Source organism: Rhinatrema bivittatum, chromosome 8, assembly GCF_901001135.1.
Source record: "Rhinatrema bivittatum chromosome 8, aRhiBiv1.1, whole genome shotgun sequence".
Taxonomy (NCBI): domain Eukaryota; kingdom Metazoa; phylum Chordata; class Amphibia; order Gymnophiona; family Rhinatrematidae; genus Rhinatrema; species Rhinatrema bivittatum.
Window position 1 is genome coordinate 216,566,974 of NC_042622.1, and position 17,964 is coordinate 216,584,937.

Consider the following 17,964-nt stretch of genomic DNA (forward strand, 5'->3'; position numbering starts at 1 on the left):
CTCTTTTATCCTTTAATCAGTTACCAATCCTATTCCATTACTTTTTAATTTCGTGAAGAGTCTGTCACGAGGGACTTTATCAAATGCCTTCTGAAAATCCAAATACTGCGTATCAACTGACTCAACTTTGTCCATGTTTAGCCCTTTAAAAAAAAAAAAAAAAAAAAATCCAATAGATTTGAAAGTCAAGCCTTCCCTTTACTATAGCCATGTTGGCTCTCTCATTAGTCTGTCTATCCCAAATGGTCAGTAATTTTTTTCCAGAATAAATTCTGTCATTTTAACTGGTACTGAGACTCCCTGGTCTAAAGTTTTCCCAGATCACTTCTGGAGCCTTTTTTAAAAATAGACATTGTTGGCCACCCTCAATCCTTGGGAACCATATTTCATTTGAATGAGAAGTCAGAGATTACTAGTAAGTCTGTAATATCAATTGTGAGTTCTTTCAGGTCTCTGGGGTGTATACCATCCAATCCTCATGATTTGTTACTCTTTAATTTGTTGATTTGCTCTATTACATCTTCCCGATTCACTGTGATTTGGTTCAGTTCCTCTGATTCACCACCCTCAAAGAATTTTACTAGTGTAAGTATCTCCCTGATACCTTCCTGAGTAAAGACCAAAGCAAAGAATTAATTTAGCTTTTCTGCTATGACACTTGTCTTTTCTGAGCGTACCTTTAGTCCCTTGGTCATCTAGCAGTCTTGTCAACTCCCTCACAGGCTTCTTGCTTCAAGTATACTTAAAGTTTTTGTTGACAGTTTTTACCTTTCTGGCAAGCTTCTTTTCAAAGTCTCTTTTGGCACTCCCTTGCCTCAAACTAGGGAGATGCATGTCCACCATCTGTTGGAGATGGAGAATACTATGTTGGTGACATCAGCAAGTAAGTTTACTCCATCTCCATCTGCTAGTAGGAGTGCATATCCCACCAGTGTGGATTGGCCTGCCTTCCTTAGAGGGAAAGGAAATTATCAAGTAAAAACTAATTTCACCATTCAAAAGATAGTCAGGTTTAAATATTGTCTGGCTAAAGGTAGCCAGCTGACTTTAATCAGGGATATCCTGCTGAATATCCAGGATAACTTATTTGGCTAAATTTAACCAGATAACTTATCTGTTCTAGATTTTTTAAATATTGGCCTTTTGCTTCATCTTTGGTTGCCTTCAACACTATTGAAAATGTCCCTTTCTCTTATATACATGTATCATTGTTCTCTCCTACCCCTCACTGTCTTTCAGGCCGAAGCATGCAAGTCTATTGAATATGCCATGAAGAAGTGTCCCAATGGAATGTATTCTGAGATCAAGTATGATGGAGAGCGAGTTCAAGTCCACAAGCAAGATGATCACTTTAGCTACTTCAGCCGAAGCCTCAAGCCAGTTCTCCCTCATAAAGTGCGTCTTGAGCTCTTAGCTCCACTCATAATTCCCCCTTCCTCATAAAGTGTGTCTGAGTTCTCAGATTCCATCAGTTATTTCTCTCATGTTCTACCATGTGCCTTAGCCCTGTCTTCTCTTATATAATCAATTCCTTATAAAAGGTTTCTGTGAATCTATTTCTTTTTTAGCTGCTATTTGCTTTGTCCTCTGCATCTAGCCATTTGTGCCTTTTAATGTGTCTTCTCTGCATATCCTTCTGAATTGTAAGTTTGTGTATGTACTGTATTGTGGTAACCTGGAAGTACATATAAAGTGCAACTGACATTCTACTACAGTAAGTAGTCCTGTAGTAGAACGACCAGTCAGCGATTGGACCTGCACTTTTTCTCCCAGCTACAGCACTCTAATAGTAAATGCTATTAGATAAAGACCAAAATGGCCCATCCAGTCTGCCGAGTTGAGATTTGTCTGCCCTCTGTAAATACACACACACATTCTCATATGAAGCCCAACACCAACTCCCCCTTTTCCCATGTCTTTCACCTGAACTCTTAACCTCCCCTCCCACACAGCCTTCCAAATCTATACCAAGCATACCTAAAGTCCACAGCAGCGATGGTATTCACCACCTCCACTTGTAGGCCCCCCCTCATGCCTTGCCATCCTCAACTCTGATTTCTACAAGACTAACACCCAGGCCCCCTTTCATGTCCTACCACCAAGCAATGCAGTAAGTAATCCCTGGTCACCAAGATTATCAAGGCTGTTGTAAGATTTAAAAAAAAAAATTCAGTCTCCCCTCCCTCTGTGAAATGTGTTCTAACCATGGCAACCCTAGGTGGATTAGACCATTACTTTCTTGAAGACACAGTACTGTTGTATCATTGCTATTCTAGGTTGTAACCACTTCTTCATACAGGTTACCCAAGTGCTTCATTACCACAAAGGATCCTTTGTGTTTATCCAGTGGTTTTTTTTAATTGTTACTAATTTTATTTCCACCATCTCATCTGGAAGCTATTCCATATATCCTACCGCTTTTCCTTGAAAACATATTTTGGGTTGTTGCCCCTGGGTCAACCTCCTTAGATCCTCATACTAACCTCATTTTCTAGAACATTCTTTAATCATTTATATGAGTTCTGATGCTCGTATACTGAATCCTTTCAGGCAGTAATATAGAAATGCTGATGGTTAGCAACGGAAGTGAAGTGGGTATTTGCACTGAAAATTAATATGCGGATCTTGTGATCATAGTCTGTGCTGATCTCATTTCCAGGTGGCCCATTTTAAGGATTTCATCCCCAAGGCTTTTCCAGGAGGAAACAGCATGATCCTGGACTCAGAAGTGCTGCTGATTGATACCAGTACGGGAAAACCTCTTCCCTTTGGCACCCTTGGAGTGCATAAGGTAAAGTGGAGGATATTGTTATGCTGCAATTCTGCTGATTTCAGCAATTAGCTTGGCCACACTCATAGTGAAGAATTATTTCAAAGTGGATAGTTTTGCAATTTCTGAGCATGTGCAGAAGTTCCAATCTGTGGCTGTTGCCTTGTGATCCCCTCACTCATTCTCTACTGCTCCAGTGGATTAGCCACCCACTTCCAAAGTGAGACCATTTCGCTCTTTAGGGAGGCAACATTCTCCACCATTGTAATCTCAATAGCTCTTCACTAGGGGGTGCCCAAGAGAAAGAAGGTAATCTAAAGCAAAACTAGCACTGAGGCTCTTGTTTGACACTTTAACTACTAGCTCCTCAACCTTCCCAGTGTATGGACGGTCTGGTTCAGTCCTTGATAGAATGGGGTTTTAAAATGAAGAATCAGTGGGGTTTGAGAATCATGGAATTCCTCTCCCCAGACTGACTTGCCAGTGTACCCTGGTCCAGCTTCTCACAATCTGCACTACTGCAACAGAAGTCCATAGAGTTCATCCCACCTCAGGAGTATGACACAGGGTTCTATTTCCGGTACTTAATTCCCAAAATGTTAGGGGGCAATTAAGATCTACTCTGGATCTATGGAATCTGAACAAGTTGCTAGTTCGAGAAAAGTTCAAGATGAATTTTATGATTTGTTTTAGTGAAGGATCTAAAGTAAACGTGCATACATCCCCATTGATCCCCTACACTGGAAATTTCTCAGCTTTGTTGTGGGGAAAAATACATGACCAGTACAAGGTACTGCCGTTTGTTCTCTCAGCCGCTACAAGATTATTCAGGAAATGTCTGGAGGTGGTAGCAGCTCACCTGAGGAAGAAGGGAATGTCATAACTATTGGAGTTCAGGAATAATCTTTCATCTGCTGGAAGAGATGCAAAACCTACTTGTCTGGACTAATCTGTGGTGTTTCAGGAACAAAAATTAGCATGTAAGAACCAGTTTTCCTATATGCATGACTGCCTCCATTGTATGCAAATCTACTCATGTATATTCATTGGGAATATCCAGAAAACCTGATCTGTTTGGGGCTCTTGAGGACTGAATTTCGCCACCCCTGCTGAAAACCCTTATGTTTAATGGCAACCTCCCAGAATTAAGGACTGTTCTAAATGCACTAAAGGCAACCAGTAGGCTGGTGGTTAAAAACCGGTCATTGTGGGCAACCAAGGAGTCATGTACTACTTGAACAGTCAGGAAGGCTCAAACAAGATCTCTGTCTAGATGCTTTCAAGTTGTGGAATTGTTTGTTGTGTGAAAGGGTGATCTTGAGTTCCTTTACCTTTGTCTAGAAAGGTAGCGATGTTACCCAGGGTGTGTCAGTTTGATATCACATAAATGGTTCTTGAATGTAGATTTTAACTCAAGTGGAAAGAGCCAGTATAAACCTGTTCCAGTACATACCCAGATCTGTCCAGACTCCTGGGTTTTGTACCCCTGCCTACAGATGGAGACAAAGTTTTACTGACACTGCTATATAATCGTGTGCTACCTACAGTCTCTCAGGATTTATCTGTCTCCAGCAGATGGTAAATGGTGAAAAACCTGCAGTCTGAAGAAAAATAAATATATGAAAAGGAAGATTTGGTCTTTGAGGTACCTCCCAGGGAGTTGAGAGGTCCTGGTGGGGCTATCCTCCCTGGTTGAGGCAGACAAGCAGGGGGTTGGTGACTCTCTTTTTTAGCTCTGTCCAGGAATCCGTGGGGCAGACATCTGTTGGTCCATATCCCTCAGCCCACATGAGACAGCCTGGTGACCTGCTGCAGTTCTGCCTACAAGCCTTGCATGGAGCAGGAAAGTATTCTTGCTTGAGTTGGTTAAAGTTGTTTTTTGACAAAAAAAAAAAAAGGTTTAAAAAAAAAGGCTCCTTATTTTTCTTGGCATCGCATAGTGCTTGGGCAGGAACTGGTATCCGAGAGGTTTTCACAGCAAGTAAGCAGGTTCCACGGGCAGCTCTCAGCTTTCCAGTCTTGTGCAGAGGTGCACGGTGCTAAGCACGTGATTGGGGCCATGCCATGCTGCGCTTTCTGTCGGGTCTGCAGGGAGCCATGTTCGCACCTTAACCGGCAGGCCTCTGTTCCAACTACATGGCTGGTGGGAAGGGCGAATCAGCAGGACCTTCCCTTTGCACTAGAGCAGTGTCAACAGCGTGTCAAACCAGGCCTTCACCTGGGGCTCCCTCCGGCAGTGGTGGCCATCTTGGAATTGGCCACATGGCTCCCAGTGGCCTCCAGAGAGTGAAATTTCCCCACCACATTTGTCCCTGGCAGGTATAGTGTGGAAATGGATCGAAGGAGTTTTTAAGGGGGGATTTCCCCCTTGGGCTGACTCAGTGTATGGGGATGTGGCCCAGGAACGAGACTTGGATGACTCCCAGGCCGCCTTGTTAGTTTGTTTTGATGCATAAGGCCTTTTTGGCCCAGAAGGCATTGGGGGGTCCTGGTAGGTCATGCTCTCAACCCTTGGGGGGGCCCAAGTTGCATCCCAAGCCAGGCCTCGCAAAGCGTAAGTGGACTGGGGTGCAGCATGTGTTGAGCCTGTCCTCTGGGTCTGCTGATACATGGGGATACTGACAGTTCCGAGGATTTGCAGGGGTCCCCGGGGGAGGCTCCTCGGGCTGATCTGATGCAGGGTATGCTGGATCTGGTGGGGACCTGGAGGAGGTTCCCGTGGCTGAGGGAGATGATCCCAAGGTGGTACATCTCTTTCGCAGAGAGGAGCTTTGGCCACTGATTCCACAGGTTCTGCAGGAACTCAGAATCAAGGTTACACAGAAAGCCTGACTTGGAGAGAGCAGATCTGGTGCTGAACATAAGAAATTGCCATACTGGGTCAGACCAAAGGTCCATCAAGCCCAGCATCCTGTTTCCAACAGTGGCCAATCCAGGCTACAAGTACATGGCAAATACCCAAAAACTAAGTATATCCCACGCTGCTGATGCTAGTAAAGGAAAATTAGTTCTTACCTGTTAATTTTCGTTCCTGTAGTACCACGGATCAGTCCAGACCCTATTTTCATGTTTATGAAAAGAAACAAAACAGCAAGATTGTTTACCTATAATAAGGGCTTTCTGCAATAATCAGCAAGTCACTCATGGCAGGATTGTCCCTTTTTTTTTTCTCATAAAGATTGTTTTCAATAATAACCCATGTTCCCATACAGAGAGAAAATCAAAAACATACCATAAGCAAGGTACATGTATACCATAATCACCACAAAGAAATATGAACTCCCACCCCTCCTAGCCTATTACAAATAGGGAAACAACAACAAAATTGCAGATATGGAGCCTGAAACAGGTTGGAACGAAAAAAGAAAATGAGAAAAAGACACAGTATCATTAAGATAACGCTGTACATGAGAGAGAACTGTAACATACTACTTGAAGCCATCAGGAGTCCTACTTTACAAGTGGAGTTGTATCACGATTAACAACAGCCTTAACATACAAGGGTAAAGTTGAAATAAATGGCGACCAGATAGCCTTGAATCGCCACAAAAAGAAAAGAGATTTCAGTTTAATGGACTTGGATTCCAAACATAACAAAGCAATCAAGATTTTATACCAAAGGTCTCTAGTGGGAGGAGTTGATTCCAACCACCTGAGGAGAATACATTGCTTCCCCACCAAACAGTATTTATAAAGAAAAACATTACCTGCCATCCCCAAGCCCCCATCCTTGGAAGGCATCCCCAAAAGACATATCTCCGCCGAATGGCAAATAGATGTTCCCCCACTAGTTCCCCACCGAATGAAATATATAGTGGCCCAAAGTTTCTGAATAAGAGGACATTCCCAAAATCCATGACACACCATTGCCACCATTTGACCAAATTTAAGTCAGCTGTTATGATCAGCGATTCCAGTCTTAAAAGCACAATCAGAAGAATATATGTCTGTTCAGCAATTTAAACTGAAGTTCCCTGAAAACTAAGAATCGATAGAATTAAAACACATAAACAAGTTGTCTTCATCTATATTAATATGTAGCACTGTGTTCCAAGCCATAGCTAAAGAGACCAATAGCTCATATGATTGAACAGAATGTAAAAACTTATACAATCCCGACAAGGTATGTTTCTTATTGATGCATAACAAGGAAAAGTGCTGGAAAGCCCCTGAAGTATTCTGGTCAGTTTGTAAATGAAAATGGAACATAATATAATTTCGGATTTGCGAATACTGGAGAAAATGATGGGCTGTAAACCCTAGATGTGAGAGAGAATAAGAAAACACATGCACCTTTCTAGTGCCCAGATTAATAAAGGGCAACACAGAGGCTCTATGAGCTCCTTCAAGGTCTCTATAAAAGGCCTTCCCATCCCCAGGAGGAGAACCCAGGGTTGCCCCTAAGTGGCATTAAAAATGACCACTTCCACAGTAATTTCAGTGAGACTCATAAAAATTCCCAAGCAGCCTGTGTCGCTTTAATCCATAATGAAGTAAGCAAATATGCAGATAAGGATTTTCTCGGAGCATGAAGGATGTACATTAAGGAAAAATGAGCAACCAATGCCTTTTCTAACTCCAAATCGGTATAAAATCCCGCATTATCTATCCAATCCCCTACATGGCGCAGTTACAAATGTTAGGACCCCCCAATCTTTCGGGATCATAAGGTTTACACAAGACATCCGGGGTTTCTTTCCCTTCCAGACAAAATTCAACCAGATTTGGGGAAATCAGCAATACGTCCCTACGGGAAAGTATAACTGGAAGCATCTGCAATATAAACAACATTTTAGGGAGAAGCATCATTTCTATGAGTGCAATACGACCCATAAAGGAAATAAGGAAATACATCCATTGGTCAAATGCCTTCCGAAACCCTAAAATGAGAGGTGTAACATTCAAAGAATACCACATAGCCGGGTTACTGTGAATATAGAGTCCCAAATATTTGAGTACCTGGGGCCCACTTTAAAGGGAAATCTTGCCAAAGAGCTTTTAGAGTACCCGAAAGATCAAGCACCTCCAATTTGTCCAAGTTGAGGCATAGGCCAGAGAAACTTCCAGAATTGGCAAAAATCTCCAATGTGCGGGGCAGATACACCCGAGCCCTAGGTAAAAATAAAAAAAGCAAAATATCATCTACAAATAAGTTTTAGAAAGGAAAATTGAGAAGGTTTCTTCTGCAGTTAACATATCAATAAGCATTAATACTAAGGGTTTAAGAGTCAAAATAAATAAGGGGACTGTGGGCACCCCTGTCTGGTACCTCTTGATAAAGAAAAAGATTGAGAGAAGGAATTATTCACCCACATTCTAGCTGTGGGATTAGAGTATAGGTCTTGAATCGCTTCCAGCATGAAACCTTGGAACCCATACATAGGTAGAACACATTCCAGGAAATCCCACAAGACCCTGTCAAACACTTTTTCCACATCAAAACTGATTAGAACAGGGTTATAATCCCCAATCTTCTCCAATTTTCCAATAAAGTAAGGACCCGTCGAACATTCAAAACCGTTCTTCTGCCATATACAAAACCCACTTGCCCCTTGTTAAAGTAGGTAAAATCAATTTAAGTCTATTAGCAAACAATTTAGCATAAAGCTTAATATCAAGATTCAAAAGAGAGATGGGACAGTAAGACTTCACCAAGGAAGGGATCTTTACCCGGCTTCCACAGAGCTATAATGCTAGCACTCTTAAGGGAGTCCGGCATCCGCCGTAACTGAACTATTGTGTTGAATAACATTTTAAGAGCCATAGATGCTTTCCCTTTAAGAATTTTATAAAATCAGGCCTTCAATCCATCAGGACCCGGGGCTTTTAACGTGGGAAGCTCCACTATCGCTTACTGAACTTCCTGAATATGTATGGGTTTATTCAGTTTCCACATGTAGTGGGGACAGTTGAGGCAAATTTATTTGTCCCAAAAATGATTCCATAGCCTCAATATTACAAGCCTAAATTGAGTACAAATGTTGGTAATATTCCCCACATGCTTTAGTAATCTCTTGAGAGAAAGTAACAGAAATGCCTCTAGGGTCTTTAATGTTGGTACCAAATGAGGAGGAATTTTGGTTTTCACCAAATTTGCTAACATCCTCCCCGGTTTCCATATAAGAAAAACTTATGGCAAAGATTAGAAAGAGAAGGGTTGGCCTTTGATGTAATTTACCATTTAAAAGTTTGAAGGTTGCCCAGAAGGCCCGTTTAGTCTGCTGGGATTGGTCACTAACCAATCACTACTGGAGAACCTGAAATCTACGGGTAAGAGAGACACTGGAAGAAAGAGCTTGATAATGACATTGTGTCATATAGCTAATGATATCATCCCGCAAAACCACTTTAGCGGTCTCCCAAAAAAGAACTGGATTGTTCATATAAAGTTTATTATTTTTCTCATAATATTCACATTTTTTAGACAAAAATTCCTCAAATGCTTTATCTAGGGCCAACCATATGGGCATCCTCCATTCCACTTTTCCTTTTAAGTTAGAGAGGCCCAAATTGTCCAGCAACCAGTTTTCCGGAAGGTGCCAGGATCGGTGGTAGAATCATCCTCCACAACACCTACAAACCGCAGGTTTTTCCTCCTTTCCCTATTTTCAAAATCATCTAGTTTGTCATTTTTCTCCAAGTTATGTACACTTCTCCAGCTGCAATACTTTGTCTTTTTCCACTGAGGACTGCCCTTCTGCATGGTCAAGCCGTGGTCCCAGTTTAGAGAAGGAAGATTTAACTTCCTCTATTTGAGTAGAAATGTGGGTAACTGTTATCCAAAGCAGTGATGACTGCCTCTGTTAATTTTGTACCAGAGCGGCATCCATATCCTCTGCCGACATCAGACCTGTCCCAACGGCCATCTTAGGAGACGCAGGCTTGTTGCGGTCTTTATCTTTTGTTACCGAGTAGAGCAACATAACAAAACTTAGACGTTCTTGGCTGCTCCCAAATAGAGGCCAATACTTTCCGCGGTCACAGAATCGCGGGGTAAATACTAAGAAAATTAGAAATGTAAGGGTGGTGGCACCCAGAGCACTGCAGTGTATGTCCTACGGAGCCCACCACATCACGTGGCCTTCTCCATTTTCTGATTTTTTTTTTTTTTTTTTTCTGGTTTAAAAAGTGTTTTTAACAAACGCCATATGGCTACACATTTAAAGGGCTGGCACCTAAGACAGAATCTCTTGTCACCAAATGCAAAACAAAATATTTGTATTCTTGACTAAAAAAGCATCAGTAAGTCCCACACTTACAATGTATGTCCTTAATGCAAACATTTCATCAGCAAGCTATTGTGCAAAAGGCTCTGTTTTTTAGCTGTTCCAACCCATTATGTGAGTTCATAAATATGCATGCACATGTAACTTGCCTTTTGTTTTCTATCTTTTTTAAAAGGTCGGTTTGTCTTTGCTGCACCAGATAATTCTTTACTAGCTAATCATATCAGTCACACTGTAGGGACTTTTCTCCTAGGATAAGCAGGATGGTAGTTCTCTCACATGGGTGAAATCATCAGATGGAGCCTGGCACAGAAAACTTTGGCACACTGAGCATGCCCTACATGCCACTATCCACGTGTCCACACAGGGGTCCCTCTTCAGTCTCTTTTTCCCAAGAAGCTGTCTCGCGGTTGTCGAGCTCGTGCTCTTTTTTTTTTCTCTCTGAAAGCTTTTTTACCGGTCTTTTCCTGCGCTGGGTCCCTTTCCATTCCTCCTGGCTTAGTTAGTTGGGTGGCACACAATGTCCAGGGGTGTCGCTTTTGTGACCAGATGACCACCAAGAGCCGGTGCACCTGCCTGGATAAAATGGAGAAACTCTTCGGTTCGAAGAAATCTGATCCCTCAAATCTGATTTCGAGGGCATAGACTCCAAAAGGCTGAGCGGAACCACTGGACACAGAACTTCCGCTGTCCACCCCTCCTCTGGGGCCCTTGATGGAGCGAGGAGCCAGAGATCAGCTGTCATCGATATCTTCATGCTCCAGGACATCGGGATCGTCGTCTTCCTCCTCAATGCCAGGGAAAGACCTTGCCAAGCGCTGTGGGAAGTCCAGGAAACATCTATACCGGTCTCGATCTATGCCTGGCTCCTCCTGTGATGCCCCTGTAGCGACCCCGCGGAGAGGAGACACTGCCCTCCATCGAACCTGTGAGGCCTAGGTGTTCCCCACAAATACCAGGGCCGGGCACCGATCTCCCTCAATTCAAGGGAGATCTGGTTACACCTCTCCCTCCTCCATTTGTCCTGTTTTCGGTGGATTTCCAGGGCGAGCTAGAGTGCAGGCTACAACTGGCAGTTGTTTGAGCCCTGCAGGACATCTAGCCACCGGCTCCGCCAGCGCTTCCATTGGTGCCGGAGCCTGCACCATCAATGTTGGCATCACTGCTGGAGCACCTCGATGTCCTCCCCGCGCAGCCACTACCGGTGCCTGGGGGTCCATCGATGCCCCGGCAGCCACTGTTGCCTCCTCCCTTTGTATTCCGTGGAGGAGAAGGCCTGTTGCAGCCAAAGGCACCGTCGAGGCTGTTGGTTCCACGGCCAGCGTTGCCCGGTCCAGTTCTGGGTCCATCGGGGGCTCCTATGCCTTCGATGACCTCTGTACCCAAGCCAAGAGGCCTGGATAGGCCGCCCTCTCCTGTCTCCAGGTGCTTCCAATAAGGAAGGCACCCTGTATGACCCATGGGGAAATGACACCTCTGAGTCGTCTTCTGACAACTCAGGGGATCTGCCCTCAGATCTGTCTCCTCCTTGCAGCCCCGGTCCCTGCCTGAGGACCTGATCTTTGTGGGGTTTGTCCAGGCCATGGCAGAAACCATTCTGTTTCAACTGCTGATTGAGGAAGATGCCTGGCATAAGATGCTAGAGGTGCTCCAATTTATCGATGCCCCAAAGGAGGTGGTGGCTGTTCCCGTCCATGAGATCCTCAGAGTTACTCCTTTGGATTTGGGAGAATCCCATCTCAGTCCTCATGAAACCCTCTGGCCATCCCACGGAGTTGGGGTTTTCCTATGTTTTATTTTGTAATAATTCTATGTTACGAGACTGAAGAAGAGACCCTGCTTAAATAGTGGCATGCTGGGCATGCTCAGTGTGCCAAAGTTTCTAGAAATTTTGACACATGTTTTCTGTACCAAGCTCCATCCGATGATGTCACCCATGTGTGAGGACTAACATCCTGCTGTCCTAGGAGAACACCCACTACAGGTAAGCAACTCTGCTTTATCCAAAGCTATCATTAAGTAGTCACAGAGGCTACCTTCAACCCTCTTTTGGGGAATTCATTTCCCTTTCTCTCATGCCAAAAAGGAAGTGAGAATCTTGTGAAAGTTCTAGAGCAGAGAAATGTAATTCTAGTCTTTGAGGACTGCATGCTGGTCTAGTTTCCAGAATAGCAACAGTGAATATTCCTCAGATATATTTTCACATCTATATAACATAAAAACATAACCCATGCTGGGTTAGTCCATCAAGCCCAGCATCCTATCTCTGGGTCAGCAGATTCGCGTGGATCCATTTCTTGTTACTCACTTCGAGATATAAGCGGTGACTCTTCCCATGTCCACCTGGCTAGTAATTGTTGATGGACCTTTCCTCCAGGAACATGTCCAGACCCCTTTTCACCCAGCTGTGCTAGAAGCCTTGAATACATCCTCTGGTGGCAAACTCCACAGGTTAATTGTGTGTTGAGTGGAAAAATACTTTCTCCGATTTGTTTTAAATCTGCTACCTGCTAGTTTCATGGAGTGTCCCCTAATCCTAGTTGAAGGGTAAATAACTGCTCCCTATTTGCCTGTTCTCCTCCATTCATGACTTTCCAAGCCCCTATCATATCCCCTCTGTCATATCTTCTCCAAGCTGAAGAGCCCTTTCTTCATAAGGGGTCCATTCTAAACTCTTTATCATTTTTGTTGCCCTTCTCTGTACCTTTTCTAGTTCTACTATATCTTTCTAGAGATTGGGCAACTAGAACTGCACACAGTACATAGATGTGTTTGCACTGTATGACTTTATAGCAACAACATGGTATTCACTTTATTTTTTTCCATTTCTTTCCTTTCTGAATAATTCCTAATGTTCTATTTTGACCACCACTGCACACTAAGCTGAGGATTTCAACATATTATCTGCATATTTAGGCAAGTAGCACTATAGAAGTGATTAATAATAATAGTAGCAAAAGAGGGAAGTTAGTTTGCATATTTTAATTATTATAAAGCAAAAAATTGGTGTATTCCTCATAGGAGTGAGAAGCTTCCTTCCCCTCTTATAGAGCTTGGGAAAAGCTCCTTTTAATCTGATTCATGACAGCGAGTATGATCCAACAGTGTTGTTCTATTAAATGTTATACTGTATCTGTTGGCAGTGTCTCTTACTGTGTCCTGTGCCTCTATTTGTCCTGAAAACTTTGAGATATAGAGGCATTACTAGCAGTTTGTTTTAACTTGTTATAAAGTAACTCACTATCAAATATTGCAAGTTGTATGGAATAGTTCAACCAGGTACCGACTGAAAGTAGAAGTACTTTGCTGAGTTGTAATTTGCCTAGCATGTTTATTGGTTATAGAAGTGAAACAAATATTTCAAATAAATATTTAAATATATTTTTTTAAAACATTTTATCATAGTATTTTTAATAAGTGTGATAGCATTTATGGAGCATTAGTCTCCAAGATTTAGATGCTTATTTTTATTCTAATGCTCTTTCAGAAAGCTGCCTTCAAAGATGCCAATGTCTGCTTGTTCGTGTTTGATTGTATCTACTTCAATGGAGTCAGTTTGATGGACAGGTGCGTGCACTCATGTCAGCAATACTGGTTACACCTTGCATTAGGACTACAAAGACTCCATTCTTTGTTTTTGTAAATGGGACTAAGAGCTCCTGTAATCTTTTTGGGTCATAACATTAAGGCTCTAAACTGTTTAAAATATTTGGGAGCAGTAGCCCCAAGTGTCAAGGCTTCAACACTAACTAACTATCCATTTGCACATCCTTCATAATTCAATTAACTTAAAATACAGAAATGTCTATCAAAAGCGAGAAGTACATTCTCATTCACTCACCTCATAGACATTCTGACTGCAGACTCGTAAAGCATCTCCTTAGGAAATTTAAGTATCAATGGTTAAACAAGTTAGTAGGGGTATTATTATTATTATTATTGTCATTTGTACATCACTAAACCACAAACCATGTGACCTTGCTGGTCTTTCCTATACTATGTACAATCACAACCAACTGAGGACTCCAAAATCTGTAATGTATACTGGTGTCTGGTATCACTTATATCAGCTGAAACCATAGGACACCAGTATACATTACAGATTTTTTTAGTCCTCGGTTGGTTGTGATTGTACATTTGTATAACCCTACCAGGCATATACAGTGCTTTACAGAGACACATAAGAGAGCATTCCTGTTCCTTAGAATTCAGTAAAGTCCAGATGCACTCACAGACAAAAAAAAACAAAAACAAATAGGAGGTTTTGAGAGAGAACAGTGAGGCCATGATTGGAAAGAACTAAACCTGATTGGTTATAATGGGATTAATTAAGGAGGGGCAACTTCATTTGAATACATCTTCAAGGGTAGGGGTTCTTGTCATTCCTGAAATGTTTTTTCATTGGTTAAAGCTGCAGGAATCCTGACTTTGCCACTAATAATCTATCTAAGAAAACCAGTATGTGATTGTATAGGGAGGGCCCATGAAACCAAAGCATCCACAGAAATCCAACACAGTCCCAATCTTTTGGGTAAATATCTGCTACTCTAGAAACAGATAAAGTAACTTTAACTGAGACCATGTGCAAATTCACAGTACAAATCTTTAATCAATGGTTAACAGAGTTCCAAAAATTGAGGGCATGTGGAATTTGTAGCCCACAGGTTTTCAACATTCAGTAACTGAAACCCTAAAATATAATAGAAGATTGACTTGTTAAAAGAAGAATCTGTGAATGGGTGCTGAAACTCAGCCTGGCATCAGTTCATGCATTTATTTAATTTGCAGGGCAATGTCTTGTTCTCAAAGCGATGGGGGTATGTGCCATTGGAAGGCACCCTTGTAACTTTAATTCACCTCACCATTAAACTATGCTGGCAGTTGTTTGGTTTTCCTCCGTGTATGGGATACCTTATGTCTTGGCTTCCACAATGGTATTTTAAACTATGCCCCTGCCTTGTGCAAGCTTTTAATCTTGGCTTCCACTCCTTTTTAGTTGTTTTTTTTAATTTCCTCATTTTATTGTAACCTTCTTTTTTAAAGTTAAATGCTACTGCAGTAGTTTTACTTAGGATCTGCCCTCCTGTAATTATGTCAAACTTAATTGCATTATGATCACTATTGCCAAGTGGATCCATCACCTTTAGCCCTTGCACCATGCCCTGTGTTCCACCGAGAACTAGATCTAGAGTAGTTTCCCCGCTTGTCTGTTCCATGACCTGCTGTCGCATGAAGCAGTCATTTATAGCATCTAGGAATTTTACCTCCCTAGCATGTCCTGAATGCCAATTACCTGTTCAAATCTCAGGCAATTGAAATCTCCCGTTATTATTGTGTTGCCAGTTGTATTAGCCCCTTTATTCTCTGTACTGTACTGGAGTATACTACCCTTGGCCAGGCAAGGGTAGTATACTCCAACAACTGTACTCTTGCTTATCATACTTGGAATTTTTATCTATATGGATTCCAGAGTGCAGTTTGTTCCCTGCAGAACTTTTATCCGGCTTGAATCTGCCATATTTAACATGTAGTGCCACCCCTCCACCAGTCTGATCTGCCCTGTCCTATTGGTTTTGCTCTTTCCACCAGGTCTCTGAGGTGCCTTTTATATCTAGAACTTCTTTAAGTGCCATACATTCTAACACTCCAGTCTTGTTTCTTAGACTTTTTGCATTCATATATGCACATAGTAACATAGCAAATGATGGAAGATATAGACCAAATGGTCCATCTGTCCAGGGGTTTAGAGTTGCCTACTGCTCTATGAAGATTACCCCCTCGCTGCCTTGTTCATTCAGGGTTGTAACTGCAGCTCCATGCAGGTTACTTGTATTCAGAAAAGTTATCACACATTACCCTAGTGCTTCATTTTTATCCCACACTCTTTTGAATTCCATCACTTTCTTTGCCACCTCCTCTGCGAGGGCATTCCAGGCATCCATCATTCTTTTCATGGAAAAATATTTATTGATATTGTCCCTTAGTCTACCACCGTAGAGATTCATATCATGACCCCCTAGTTCTCAGCTTTCTTTACATTGGAAAATGTTTCTCTTGTGTGTATTTTTAATACCTTTCAGATATTTAAAAATCTATATGGTATTTATGGTATACATATTTAGGTCCTTAAGTCCCCTCTCAAGTCTTTTGGTGTAGACTTCACACCATTATGGTTGCCTTTATCTGGACCACTTCTATTCTCTCCTTATTCTTTTTGAGATCAGGCCCCCAGAACTGAACACAGTACTCCAGGTGATGACCTGTACAGAGGCATTACGCCTCTCCGTAAGCATCCCTCTGGCTCTAGTCATTGCTTATCAGACACTGTCACCCCAAGGTTTCTCTCTCTCTCTGATCATCCTCATCAGACCCTCACCTCTTCCCCCTGCCCCCATTGCATAGATCTCCTTTGGATTTCTGCACCTCAAATGAATGACTGCACTTTTTGGCATTGAATCTTAACTGCCAAGCCTTTGACCACTGCTCAAGCTAGCTTAGATCACTTCTCATTCTCTTTACTCCTTGAGGATTGTCCACTGTGTTGCAGATCTTCGTATTATCTGCAAAAAGATACTTTTCTTTCTAACCCCTTTGCAGTATCACTTACAAAGATATTTAACAGAGCCAGCCACAGAGCTGATCCCTGAAGCACTCCATTAATTTCCTTTCTTTCCTCCAAGTGACTTTCATTAACCACTACCCTCTGTTGTCTATTAGTCAGCCAATTCCTAATCCAGTTCACCATCTTGGGTCCCACTCCTAGGCTCCATGAGCCTCCTATTTGGAATAATGTCAATAGCTTTGCTGAAATCAAAGTATATCACATTTAGTGCACATCTTTGATCTAATTCTCTAGTTACCCAATCAGAAAAATTGATCAGATTGGCTTGATATGATCTTCCTCTGGTAAAAAAAAAACAAAACAAAACAAAACTATGCTGCCAAATATGGAAAAACATACCTTTTCTGCCACAATTACACAAGTATCTATCATGCTGAATAATACCCATGTTCATCAGTCTATCAGGAATATAATGCCTGTGATAGAACAATTGGGAATCCATTCTCCTGAGTGGTAGTACAAAGGGAGTTGCTTTTACTTGCTTAAAATTTGGGACCAATGTCTTAAGTCCCTCATGAGAGATGACTCAGGAAATTGGAAGGTCATAGGATCAGTGTGTCCTATTGTGGATTGGTAATAGGATAAAAGACCAGAAACAGAGGCTAGGACTAAATGGTCACTTTTCCAAATGGACAAAGGTCGTTCCCTGTACATACCTGGATCAGTCCAGACTCTTGGGTTTTGCCTCCCCTCCAGCAGATGGAGACAGAAAAGTTTTAACGGACTCCATCCTATACCCCTGAGGTGCCACCTAGAGTCTGTCAGTACTTCTCTGTCTCCAGCAGATGGTGGAGGTGCAAAACCTTTAGTCTGGGTTTGGTGTTAAGCTTTTAGTTTGTTGGTATTTGTTCCTGCAGGAATCTTAAAAAGACAAGGATTTAGTAAAAAAAAAAAAAAAAAAAGAGAAGATATCTCTTTAAGCCTCCCAGGGCATTGCTAGGTCCTGGTGGGACCATGCCCCCTTGTGCAGAGGGTTGGGAGCCCTGTGACTGCCTGTGGCTGAGGGTGATACCAGGGAACCCGGTTCACTCACCCTCTGAAGATCTGCACACAGGAAAAAACAACTCTGAGGTGATTTATTTAATTTCTGAGCCAGCCTAGCGGTCTCTTTTGGCCCTCCTTCCTTCTGATGCCGTTTTCGCCATCCTTTTCAGTTCCTACGAGCTCCCGGGAGTTTGTCTTGGTCGTGCTGGTTCTTTTTTCAGGCCCCGATCCTAATTTAGCTCTGGGATCGTGCCGCATGGTGCAGGCTGGAGTTTGTACCGGGTGCTTGTCGGGAGGGGAAGGCTCTTTGGGGAAGCCGATTCCGGCAAAATCACATCGCAGCAGCTCTAGAGCACACAGGG

General features: G+C 42.5%; 1 protein-coding gene across 1 annotated transcript in view; it reads left to right on the forward strand.

Annotated features, from left to right (window-relative positions):
- The window catches only part of LIG3 (DNA ligase 3), a 232,372-nt gene that overhangs the window by 151,984 nt on the left and 62,424 nt on the right, over window positions 1-17,964 (forward strand). Inside the window, exons 9-11 of the mRNA XM_029613143.1 lie at window positions 1,240-1,395; window positions 2,660-2,791; window positions 13,484-13,563. Coding sequence (XP_029469003.1) covers window positions 1,240-1,395; window positions 2,660-2,791; window positions 13,484-13,563 — 368 coding nt within the window. The remainder of the gene's footprint in view (window positions 1-1,239; window positions 1,396-2,659; window positions 2,792-13,483; window positions 13,564-17,964) is intronic.